At 39.7% G+C, this 13,699-nt stretch overlaps 1 protein-coding gene across 1 annotated transcript in view; it reads left to right on the forward strand.

Annotated features, from left to right (window-relative positions):
- The window catches only part of SETBP1 (SET binding protein 1), a 355,475-nt gene that overhangs the window by 318,443 nt on the left and 23,333 nt on the right, over positions 1 to 13,699 (forward strand). The window contains exon 4 of the mRNA XM_049782442.1: positions 7,112 to 7,282. Within this exon, the coding sequence (XP_049638399.1) occupies positions 7,112 to 7,282 (171 nt within the window). The remainder of the gene's footprint in view (positions 1 to 7,111; positions 7,283 to 13,699) is intronic.

Consider the following 13,699-nt stretch of genomic DNA (forward strand, 5'->3'; position numbering starts at 1 on the left):
TGAAGTCAGTCTTTGTGAATCTAGAGGTTCTGTTGCCTCAGTGCCATTTGAATCCATCTTCTGTGGTTGGTGATCTTGGTCTTTGTACTGAACCTAGGATGGCATCTAGGATAGTGTCTTTCTTTGTGCTTCCAGAAGCCCCTTTCCGTTACAGTTGTCTCTGCTGGACCTTTGGAACTGGGGATCATGCTTATTGTGCTGGTCTTAGTTCAAAGCCTAGACTAGGGCTTTTTAATTGGTCCCAAGATGTTTACAGTCTGGTCGTGGTTCTAGCAGCCAGTCCTCTGTAAATCACGATCTTGGCTTTTGGACCTACCAAAGGGTGCCACGTCTTCTGGTTTTGTCTTGTCGTTAGCTGGTAAGGTAGGTTAAACTGCTCTAAGGTCAAGTTGTTCACGTTTTCTTCATTGTCGGGATATCATGTTAGCGCTGGCCCTTGTTGTTGACCCTGCAGTATTGAGGCCATCCCAGATGGAGTTTGTTTCTTGCAGCTGTTGTGAAGAGCTGTGCCGTTTCTATGCCTGGGCACTAGGGTTCAAGGTTGGATGAATGGAATCTGATCACCTGAGGTCTAAGTTGGTTCCACATGACATATTTTCAAGGTAGGAGATATCCCTGTATTGTAAACAACTATGAGTTCCTATCTCTAGTAGGTAAGAGCTCTTGTTTTTTTTTTTGTTTTGTTTTTTTTTTATTTAAGATTTCCCCTTTATTTAGTGTGCCTTTGCAGGGGGAAGTGGTGCTCCATTATATTGTTGGTGTATTTGGGGTGGACAGAGTGGATAACAGAAATAGGTCTCATACCCAAAAACGATTAAAAAAAAAAAGTGCATGTGCCCACAAATGTATATGTAGGGCAAACATTAAAAAAAAAAAGGGAAATATGATGAGTTAGTGAAGTTTTTAAAGGACCAAAGTGGTGCAAAAGACTACTTTACAATTGGGGGAGAACAGGTAAAGAGGTGGTGTATTACAGGTCTTATGCCTATGTTGGAAGTACTGTTTTTCCCCTTGTCTTTTGGATTTTTCTTGTGGTGTGTGGGTTCCCAGGCATCTTCCAATTACACCCCCTGACCTTCTTCAGATTGGTAAAAATTTGCGACAGGGAGGTAAATAATAGTTATCTTTATGTCATACATAGTTTATTAGAATGTCATTGTGTTAATAGTTAACTATTTGCACCAGTGTCATGTCCCTAGAATCATAGATGCTCAATATATATTGACTAAACTCATGAATAAGATGATGCAACAAAAAGTAACATTATATTGATCTTGGTGCAGAAAAACATTTTCTGAACTCTGAGTATCTTTTGCTTGAATCTAATTTTGTAACATAAAGCTCCCTTGCTGCTCTGAGTGAAGTTCAGTTGAAATGATAAAAGAGAGAGAGAGAGAGAGAGAGAGAGAGAGAGAGAGAGAGCAATGGAAGAATCCAGAAAACTAATGCATAAGAAGAGGAATCATTATCAAGTTTCAGGAAGAATGTCTTAGGAAAAGATTTATTTGTTTACCCCATATTCAGGAAAGGAAAGATCAGATTGAGTCCAGAGGCATGGATCTCAGTATTTTTTTTTCCTTAAGTGATATGTGACTTTGGGCAAATGCCTGGTCCTCTTTGCTTCTGTCTCTGTAAATTCAGAATTTTTATCTTTTTTGCTCTTAACATAGCTACACTAAAGGGAACAAGTGGTATAATGCATTTAAAATCCATTACAAGATCTAAAAGCATTTACTGGGCTTGAAAGAGAGTGCAGCATATAAGGTGCCTGCAACCGACCAGGATTCTATCCCTCTCCCCACACATGGTCTCTCTAGCCCTGCCATGAGTAAGCCCTGAGCTAGATATCACTTTAATGCAAAACAAAACAATACAAAAAGCATGATTGATCAATACTAGTCCTTCTAACCCATGCAAAAACCTGCCTTTGAAACTATAAACGGGCTCAGGGTGATGACTGAAGGAACTACCCATCCCTCTATGCCAGCATTAGTTTTGTCACCAAGAAACATCTGAATCTGAAAAATTGTATTTAAAAATGGAAGGGCCAGAGAGATAGTAGAGTGGTACTGTGCTAGCCTTGCACATAGCTGCCTCAGATCCCCCCTAACACAGCATGTGGTTCCCTAAACTCTGCCAGAAATGGTCCCTGAGCTAAAGCCTTGAATAAACCCTGAGCACCACCAGGGGTAGCCCAAGAAAACAAACAAAAAATAATTTGAGCAATTCAGCAAGTTTATATTATTCTTAGACTACTTTTCCATATACCATGTTTCCTACAAAGGATGTTACAAGAAAAACCTATATGATCCCTGTGATAATTCCTTAAGCCCTTTTATTTTAAAGGACCTAACCAGGAGGAAGGATCTAGTTATTACAGCTTATCAGCTGTGCGATCTTACATAAAATGATCTGGCCTCTTTCAATCCTCTTTCAATCTTTTTATCCTATAAAGTCAACCTACGAAGAATTTTTGGTTAATGACTTGGTTGGTTGGTTTTCCCCAGAGAAAAAAATTAAATAAAGTAGATAAACTAGCTTTATAAACCTAGAGCAACATACAAATCATTCTAAGGTGAAGCTGGATTTTATTATCCAAGGTCACAGAGCTCATTAAAGGGATCCTGGGAAAGTCAGCACCATGGACCTTGCTTTCTTCTCCCTGGCCCCTATGACCTTGAGCAACCTGGGGAAGAGGTAATTGAACGGTAGCTACTACTTTGGAAGAAACAAAATCAAAATATCGAAACTATTGACTCACCCTTCAGGCAGTAAACAGTGCTTTGGTCTCTGACCTTTTCGCATCCTGGGGCAGTCAATAGCCTCACTGCTTGCTGAGAAGCCTGCCACTGATTCTGGTTTGGGAGTACTTTAACCTTGAACTGAGCTCTAAGTAACCAAGGCAACAGGAAGTTAGCTTCTGGATTGGAGGAGTAGAAATCCATAAATCAAGTCTCTAATGTAAACCCGGTGTTCAGGTAGAGGTTCTAGGGGATAAACGGTCTACGAGAAATTACCTTTGAAAATGACTGACTGTCCCTTGATAGGGTACAGCACAGTTTCAAAGACTTTTTTTTTTAATTATCATAGAGGCCAACAGGTTATAGTACAATGTTTCAGATAGGTTTAACTTTTATTTTTATTTCCTCTTGGCTCTGTCTTATAATTATAAACACATGTTGAATTCACAAAGTTACTAGAGTTGTTACTTCCTTTTTCAAAATGCCGGCCTCCAAATACATGTGCCCCAGTACAGTTATCCCACTTGATATCAGTGGATGCGCTGAACATCAATTAAAGGCATTCTTTATACATGCTACCTATTGAATTGTAAGATTTTGGTCTTTTGCTTGCCAAAGAAAAAATATCTTTGTCTTTATCCCCAATGTGAGCCACTTCAATGGCCCAAATCAAGACAACACCCAGTCTATAACTGACCTTCAAACCACCCCTCCCCAAATCTTCCCATAAAAAAAGCCAGGGCTATGCTGGAAAGAACTTTACAAATATCTCATGATTCTGCTCTTACCAGCATTTCTGAGCTGTTCCATATTCATCTGATCATTTGATTACCACTCCATGATATCTCACTGCCACAAGGAAAGGGGAAAGGCTTTTCCTTCTCAGCCTGTCTAGTGCTCCCTCCCTGCCACAGTTCCTGGGACCCCAGCTCTGAAACAGATTTTGTAATGACAAGTTCTGCTAGATTCTTGCCCGTGTGTGTGTGTGTGTGTGTGTGTGTGCGCGCGTGTGTGTGTGTGTGTGTGTGTCTGAAATTGTTTTCATTATCTTATCAAAACTATATAATGTCTGAAAAAAACAAACATCAGCGTTTTCTCTCTTTTTTTCCAACTATTTTTCAGAGTCCTTGGATACTATTCTAGCCAACAGTACCATAATCTAGAAAATCCTAAAACATCCAGGGTTTGTAAGAGTGCTCAATAGTGACAATCTGAATGATAGGGTGTTTTAAGTGTCATTTTATTACTTTTAACGTAATCTGTAACATAAACATTTGAGTAGCAAAGTATGCCCAATAGAGGTATGATCGGATCAACTTTAATGAAATGATGTGGACTGAGACTAATTTGGATTGTAAACATTTGCATGAAAATGGGTACAACTCAAATGACTTGAAATCAGTTTGTTCCCCAGTGAGAGTTAAATATTCACCTGCTAATCCTGTTTATGGCTCCTTCCCTGAGCGTAAGATTGGAGTATAATTCCACCAAAGAATTACCTGCCCAATCTATGTTCATAGGCATAAAGATGACCTGCCTCTGAGTGTTACCAAAGGAGCTGTTATCTAGCAGAACTCTGAAAACTAGAACTCCAGAGATGTGCTCTAGAAAGAATACTGTATTCTATGGTTTGAAACAACCATAGTGGTACAAATACCAAAGTGGGAAATTTTCATCAACTCACTTCCGCTTTCCCCACTTAAGATTTGCTTGCGTCTATTTGCTTAGGCACATAAATCTATCCTAGGCCCATGAGCTGGTAGACTTCTTGATTTTTCTAGAATTTCTATTCTAAGTATAGGAGACATTTAAATACATATTGTAGTTTAAAAAACATCAACAGTTGGGGCTGGAGCAATAGCACAGTGGTAGGGCATCTGCCTTGCATACAGCTGACCCAGAACAGACTTGGGTTCGATCCCCACTGTCCCATTTGGTCCCCCAATCCAGGAACGAACTCTGAGCACATAGCCAGGAGTAACCCCTGAGCATCACTAGGTGTGCCTCCCACCCCCCAAAAAAACATATCAACAGTAGAGGCCATGGAAATAGTCTACCTGTTAAGGCATTTGCTTTCCATGCAACTCACCTTCTTTCAATTACTGGCACATACGCTGATTCCCAAATAGGATTCACAGCACAGAGTCAGGAGTAGTTCCACATAACACCTACCAGGTATGACCCCAAAACCTAAGGAAAAATGTATAAACAATAAAGGAGAGTAGGGAATAAATAAGAGTGAAAACTCCCTTTTTCTTTATCAACTTCCCTTTGTTGTCCATCCTGAAAAAAAAACACTATTAAGTGTTCAGGAGTTTATTTTTGCAGAAGATTCTGTATGCACTTTGTCTATATTATTACGTACTTAGCCTATGCTGGAATACCTGGCATATTTAAAAACATCCATGCATGTTTGCCTCATTTCTGGATTTCTTAACGGTTTGTGCTTTCAGTATTTCTGTCATGAAATCTGATGTTTATCTCTACAATCAAAATGCTATGAAATATATAATCCAGAAAGATGTCAGCGGTATACTATTCATAGCATCTGTGAGTAGCAGGGGTTTCTGTGGCTGAGAAAGAGAGGAGAATGACTTGTTTAGCTGCCATTTCCAGCTGTAATGTGAAGATGTGTCTATCTTCTTTATGAAACGTGCTGTTGGCAGATTCAGGCTGTGGACAGGTCCTAGAAGACAGCCAGGTGGGTCAGGCATCTGCCTATTTGGCAGCATTCACATCTGATATTAAGATCTTATAGATTTAGTTAGTTATCTTTATGACTTGGAAATGTGAAGAAACTCTGACTAGGTCACTGTTTGTATGGATTCAGACACTGCTAGCTTTTAGACTTTTACTTAGTATGTTAGAAAAACACTGTATGCAGCTGGAGATGTAGAAGATGACCCCCAATTCTTGATTCTGTGTGGTGAGATAACTGGACTGTTGTTTACTGGGTTTCCTGGAGTGAGAAAACAGCAGATTATGCTGATTTTAGTCCTTATAAGAATAGTAATCCTGGCCAGTAGAGATAGCACAGTGGGTAGGGCATTTGCCTTGCACATAGCCGACCCAGGTTCAATATCGAGCATCCCATATGGTCCCCAAGCCTGCCAGGAGTGATTCCTCAGTACAGAGCCAAGAGCAATCTCTGAGTGTCATCAGGTATGTTCTCCCAAAAGATAAAAAACAAAAGTAATAATCCTAATAAACTCTTTTAGAGCATGGACTCTACACCGGACAGTTTTAAGCCTTTTGCATGAATTCATTCATACAAATCCCACAAATGCTATAAGATAATCTTGATCTATTTCATTTGTAGTTTAGAAAGCTTAAAAATGAGAGAGATTGACAAACCTGTTCATGATCACAAAGATGGAAAGCAAAGAACCCTGTATTCAAGCTCAGACAACTACTTTCCTCCTCTTATAATTTATTCTACCATAAATTTGCAGATTCTTTCAGGTGTACCTCTTCAGAATTCACCCAGACTTTTCAGTATCATAAGAACATGATGTCTTGGGCCGGAGCAGTAGCGCAGTGGGCATTTGCAGCTGACCCAGGACAGACCTTGGTTCGATCCCTACTGTCCCATGTGGTCCCCCAAGCCAGGCGTGATTTCCAAGTGCATAGCCAGGAATAACCCTGGAGCCATCACCAGGTGTGACCCAGAAACAGAAAGAAAAATAAAAAGACATGTTGTCTTGTGCTAATTATGACCACTTGCTTCTATTAGCCATATTAGCTAATGACTACTGTAATGCATCAGTCTCCATGAGGTGTCTTCTAAGTTCAGCAGGCTGGTCTTGCCTGAGTCATCTATATTTCTTCATCTGTTATCCAGTAGATTACTTCAACTCTGGAAAAGCTTTTCCTGGCTCTGCTGCTAACATGAGTTTTAAAGCTTTTTCTCATACTAATCCCTTTTTCTTATATCTCCCTATGCAAATCTGCCATCTTGGGACCTAGCTGTTCCCTCACATTTGGTCTTGCTTCTGCTGGAGGAGATGAGAAGCTTCCCTAGAATCAAAGTCACTTCTTCACATGCCACTACACTTAGCATATACCCCGTGAAACAGGCTTTTTGGTGCCTGGAACAGAGGTAACTGGTACATGAGAGCATACCTGTGTGCCTAGGCCTGTGTCAAACCCACTTCTAGACATGCTTTTACCCCTAACCTCAGCCCAAAGTCAACAATGTCATGCTGCTGATCTATATTTTCTTTTAAACAATTCTAAAATTAGTATTGTTGTGCTAGAAGGTCACCTCATTTGATGATTTACTAGGATCACATTCACTTTCAGACTTCCTATTGTCTTCTTTACTAAAATACCTTTAACATTTGGGGTTCTTGTTTTTGTTTCTTTTTTAGGAATGTCAAGTCCCCACTTAAAAGTGGACCAGACGGTGTCACATAGTAAGAATGAAGGCTCATCATCCACCATGATGACCAGGAAGAAGCCAGCTGCAGTGGACAGTGTTGCTCTTCCACCGACCCCAGTGTTATCCCTACTTGCTGCTTCTGCAGCAGCACCAGATGCAGGTGAGCACTTTTCAAATGCTTTGGGTTTGATCCAGTGAAGGTGAATGCAGAGAAGGCCCACTGAAAATATGCTATTGGATACAGGTATGTATCCTCCCAGAGAATTCAACCTCCCAGAGAATTTTCAAGCATAGGAACTATTATTTCTGCACTGAATTTTCCAAATGAAAAAAGCCTGAGAATGAAAAGAAAGATTCACAGAATATGGAGGCCAGGGAACACTGAAGAATCCATACTAGTCCAATAAATTACCACTAACTGATGATAGCATTCATTACTACTTATCAAACCTAAATAATTACTAATTTCCATGTCTAAGGCCTGCTATATATGTTCTCATGCATCTCAGAGAATAATGTTATGTACCAAATATTGCTTCCCTTTTTTATGTATGTTTGTTTGGGGAGCCACGCCCAGTGACTGGTGATGCACAGGGGTTACCCCTGGCTATGCGCTCAGAAATCGCTCCTGGCTTGCTGGGGATCAAATGGAGGTCCGTCCTGGATCAGCCACGTGCAAGGTCTTACCACTGCACTATGGCTTCCGTCCTTCCTTTTTTTTTTTAAAAAGAACTTTATTTATTGATTGGTTTTGGGGCCAAACCCAATAGTGCTCAGGGGTCACTCCCAGCTTTCTCTGAACTCAGAAAATCACCCCTGGCAGACTGGGGGACCACATGGGATGACAGGAATCCAACCGAGTCCCTCCCTGCTCAGCTGCAAGCAAATGCCCCACTGTTGTGCTATCTCTCCTCCCCGGCTTCCTTGTTTCAGAAGAGGAAGCCAAGAGTAAGAAACATGGACAGGATAAACCTGTGGACAAGAGTTCTCCAAGATTCCAAATCCCCAAATTCCCAAAACCCATTTTCAGGCACCGTATTTTATATCTGGGTCTGTGAGACAGTAATCACCGAGTTTCCTTTACATTGATTCATCCTATGTCATAATTTCATGAATTTTTCATTATATACCAGACTCTCTTTGTCATCTGTTATAATATAAACTCTTAATTCAGACATCACTAAAGCTCTCTGCAGGCTGGCCCCTCAACTGTCTTCCTTTACACTGCCTAATCTTCCAGAGGTGCCCTTGGCTATGTTTATCTCTGCAGCAAGGAAGGCCAACCCTAGACTTGACTTATCTTTCTTTTGGAACAGATTTCCTCAATTCTTCTTTATATCCCACACATATTTAAGGCCCCTACCAAAGTTCTTTCAAGTGCCCATAACTCCCATTGTCTCTGATATGCATTTACCTCCTTCTCATGCACTGCACTGATATAGTTTTTAGAGGTCAGGCATGTAGCGCCAGTGGTAATGTCCATGCCTTGCATGTGAAGGGTCCTAACATTGATCCCTGGCGCCTTGTAACTCCCTCCTCAACACTGTTAGGTGAGACTTCCGTGCACCTTAAGCACTACCAGATGTGGCCCTGTGACAACAAAGAAGAAAACAGTGGGGTCAGAGTGATAGTACAGTGGGTAGGGAGCTTGTCTTGTATACAACCAATACAGGTTCAATCTCCAGCAGTGATTCCACAAGAATCACCAGGATTAAATCCTGAGTGCAGAGCCAGGAGTAAGCTCCAAACACCTCTGGGTGTAGCCCAGGAACCCAAACAAAAAGGAAACTGAATGTCTTCTATTTGACTGCTTCTTTCATTTAACAGAAGTGTCATATATCACAGGTAGAATTCATAATTCAGACTCTTGCCACACAGAAGAATGGCACATTTCCAGAAGCATTTGTTGAATCATTGCATTGGTAAATGTCAAGCATGTCTCAGTACTTAGCGATGTCTATTATCATTAGAAACCCATGATGAGACCCACTGTTGACATTCATTCACTCCAGACTTCTCTTCCAGTTCAGCAGGTTGCTTTTAGCAAAGAATTCAACTTGTTTCACACTGACCTCCTGTATGGAAATCATGGGTGATCAGAAAAGGAGTCCAGGTGAAATCATGGAGAAAATATTTGGAATGACACTTCCCCAATTGAGTTCCACAAAAATATTAGTAGGTAGCTTGTGACAATAGTTATGAGTTTTGTCGTTAACTGAGTAGACGAATTACTTCATGACCTGCTTCCTCTTGCAGAGCTTTGACAAAAGTGCACTGGGAGGTTCCAAGAGGGAGAGACACTGAGTCTCACAATCTTAATCTTAATCTGATCAGAAAACCACTTTCAGGAAATCGCTTTTTAACATCACTTGGAAAAGGTGTTCTTCCCAGCTGCTTGAAAAAAATCTTGCTCTGAAAACAATGATCATGAATTTTCCCATCTTTCCCCTGCTAGGTGTGTAAGAAAATGTGTGGAGTGGGAATTCCTGCTACGTAAGAATGCTGGCAATGAGTAGGGCAATAAATCAGGGGAGGGAAGGCCCCAGGGACATGTAAAGTTCTGGAGACTTGAGGTACCTGAAGCAGCTCTCACAGGGGCCATCTAGAAAGAGGGAGCAGTCCTGGGCTGATCATACCTGGAACTCTGGGAAGTTGTCGCTTGGCAGAAATGAAAGATTTGGTCCGTGGTCCATGTTCCCTACCCAGATAATTACTTATTGATCTTGTCCATTATGCACTGGAGACTTCCCATTATGGATTTAGAAATTAGCCTGTGTATTTCTGCCTTTACTTGCCAAGCAGATATTTCCCAGGGGTAAAAGACAGGTGGCCCTGTTTTCTTCCCCTGAACTCTTTCCATGTTGTGTGAGAGAGAACACATTCTTGGGATCTAGTGACTCCTCTGATTGCATTTGTTAATTTATAAGTATGCCAAATGGGTGTAGAAACAGGTGGGTATTAAACTTTTAAAACTGCGTCTCTAGTAATCAGAGCTGAGACCAAACTCTCTTGTTTCAGGATGAAGGGATGGAACTATTTATTTTTGGCAGTTCTAAAATGACGCCCTCATGAGAATTTTGCAGATTTCATCCATTTCCGGGTTTCAGGCTGCTGAGCACAACTTTTTGGAGAAAAACAGACCAAGATCTAGCCCAGGTGCTAGAGGCCAGACCTCCCTTAAATTATGATTCCCACAAACCTGAGAAGTTAGGGTCTCAAGAGCTGGGCTCATGTCCAACACCGGTTCCCAAGAGTCAGAAATTTGTCTGAGGTTATGCAATTGGATTGGAACCCCAATTTCTTGATTTGCTGCCTGGCTTCCAAAGGAGTCTCACTTCTGTCCTAGACTCAGCATTAGCAAAGACATTTTCTTCTCCTTAACTATGGACTCCTGCTTCTTTAGAAAACAGTTAAGTGAAATTCACAGTGTGATACTTTAATCAAAGTCAAGCCCAGTCATCATTAATATTGTTGAGGTTTGATTTAACTCCATTGAATTCTTGTGCGCTAGACATACATACTTCTTTTCTTTTAAAATAATATCTTTATTTAAGCACCATGATTACAAACATGTTTGTAGTTGGGTTTCAGTCATAAAAAGAACACCCCCCCCTTCACCAGTGCAACCTTCCCACCACCAACCCCCCCCCCCATTTCCCTACTCCCCCACTCCCTGCCTATATTCGAAACAGGCATTCTATTTCTCTCACTCACTACCATTGTCATGATAGCTATCCGTGTACTTATTTCTCTAATTGAACTCACCGCTCTTATTAGACAACTTGCTTATTTTTTACTTTCTTTGGAATCCTTTTCTTTATCTTTTTTTCCCCATATTCCCCTTTCTTCATCTTTTACTATCAGCAAGTTAATTTAGAGTGACTTCCCACTATAGACAGAAATTGACTTATATGTCAATAGGTCATTATTTCCACAGAATATGTTTAAAGACCTTCCCTCCAACAATGCCAGGGAAACAGAAATGGGAAAGAAGAGTAAAGTATCTAGGCTTATAAAGCACCATCACCTGAGAAATTCTTTGAAGCTTAAGAAAAATGCAACTGGTATAATTTAATTACTTAAAATTCATTTGATTAATTGGAAAAATACTCAAATTGTACATTACTTTCAATTAAAAATAACACATGCTTAAGTATCTGGGATAGTTCCTGACTGATAGCAACTTCTCAGTAAATAATCACTAGGTAAATTAAACACCAGCAAGGCAATAATTGTATGTTTATATGGAGAATATATGATGAAGACTTCTGAGAATAATATATTCCATTTAGATACCACGTAGCAGTCAATTGGAAAATATTGGACAATCCTGTTTTAGGCTGTTTACAAATACTTATTAAATAATTTACCTGGTTTAGTCCTCATAGTCCTTATACTTTTTCGCCAGTGATCTTTGGTAAGAGAAAAACAAAGAAACATGTTCCAACTAATTTTATAAGCTTTACAATGTGGAAGTAATGGATATGGTTCAAAGGTTTAAAAATTTGTCTTTTCTGGCTTGTTTGTATCTGTAATTGTGTTTGTGAATAGTTTTATTTGCTTAAAGCAATGCTTTAGCCTTTGTGAGTCTGGGAGATATGCTGATTATGAACTTATTGATTTGGTGGCTAAGGCAGAGAAGGAGCTGCAGGGAGGGGGTTGGCAGCCACGCTGGAAATAAGACCGTTTGTGCTTCTAGTGGGAGGGGAATGGCAATGGCTGCTATAGGAACTCACCCAACTCAGCTGCTTGATCAAACTGCTCAATAGCTATTGATCAGCTGTAGTCCCTTGACACAGCAGAGGAGGTCGAATGCAAGGGAACACTGCATGGTTATTCTAAGTAATTAGAGCTAATGCAGTAAAAACTTCAATAAATTTTGGTCAAAATGAGGTGTAATTTGAAATAACTTCTACTGTACCAGTCCAATGATGATTTAATAACCATATCAAATAATCCATACTTGAATAAGGAGACTAATTTTTCTGATCGTCTGTATATTGAACTAACTTCTCAAGGAGATCACACATGTAGAGGATTTGTACTTTTGCTATTAAAACATATCAAAAGGAAGCTGTCTTATTAAATAGATTGCCAATACTTAAAAATTCCAAGATGACAAAATCCTCATGGATTTGTACCTAGAGTAGAAATGATGTAAAAGTGGAAGTATATTTTTCTTGTGCACTCTCTCTCCCCCACTTACATGCACACATACATACACATACACTAAGTTACAATTTCAACTCCTGAAGATAGCACCTTATTAAAGATAAGAGAGGAAAGGAGAGGGAAGCACAGTTCTGATATGTATTTGTATCTGTTTTATACCGAGGCTAATACATTATTATCTCAAACTGCCTTGTACAAAACCACCAAAGCCATGAGTGAAGTGAAAACAGTCAAATGGATTTAGTCTGTTAATTTTGAGACATTTCATTTCAGAAGGCAAAGATTATTGTTAGATAAACTACTTTTATAAAACTAAACTATCAGCCCAATCAGAACTGCTACTGGCAAGCAAGATGCAAAATCTGAAGCTTGAAATTTTAATTATCTTTACAAATAAGAGAAGGATTTCATTCAAAAGGAATCAGGATGAGATCCAATATTTTAGTACCAAGAATAAGAAGGTCATGCAACTTACTTGTAAATCCTAAATTCTGGGGACTTTTCTCTTAATCCACTATCATTTTTCTTGAGGAGCCTACTCAGATGCAAAGATCAATAAAGAGGAATTCAAGATTTGTTCAAATCATTAATTTTACTTGTATTTTGTCCTATATGGAATCAGGAACTGGAATCAGTAAAAGGTCAATTCAGCCAAGAGTTTCATCTTTCAAAGATCTGAAATCGGGCAAATAAATGTGCATGTTCATAAGTGTAACAGTAAATTTGCAGAAATCAAAACTAATCACTTAAAATAGACAGCATAAAATCATCCTCCACCCCCCCAAAAGTGTAGATTAAACAAACCATCCTTAAAAACAAGTCACTCTGGTTTTCTAAGTTCTTGAGTCCACCCAATCAATAAATGCATGTTGCAGCCACACAGAAGGGTTCTGCTTCTGGAAAATAATAAATAGACATTCCCCTCAATGTTAGGCCAGGAAGAGATTGTACAGTTGTAAGTTCCTATACTTCCCTAAGAACTTCATCACATTGGGTGATGGAAGGTACATACAAAATATGTGAGGGGCTTTCTGACACTATTCAGCAACAGTCGGTGCTTTTTGACATCAATAAAATGAGAGGAAACCTACTACCTAGTATTAAGAATTTTGATGAAAAGTAGTGAGATAGTTTTAGCAGTCCCTTCTCTACCCTAATTTTGCTATTTGTGGAAAATTTCCTACAAAAAATGGAGGGCTAAAAGGGGATAAAGAGATCATGATGTATACCCCTTCATTAATAGTAGTGCAAACCATAGAGTCAAAAGGGAATAAAGAAGAGAGAGAAATAAAATGTCTGCCAAGAGGTAGGAGGGGACTGGGGATGGAAACTGGGGACATTGGTGGTGGGAAAGATGCACTGGTAAAGATGGTATACAATAACTGAAACTCAATCATGAACAATT

The sequence above is a fragment of the Suncus etruscus genome, chromosome 10 (assembly GCF_024139225.1).
Source record: "Suncus etruscus isolate mSunEtr1 chromosome 10, mSunEtr1.pri.cur, whole genome shotgun sequence".
NCBI lineage: Eukaryota > Metazoa > Chordata > Mammalia > Eulipotyphla > Soricidae > Suncus > Suncus etruscus.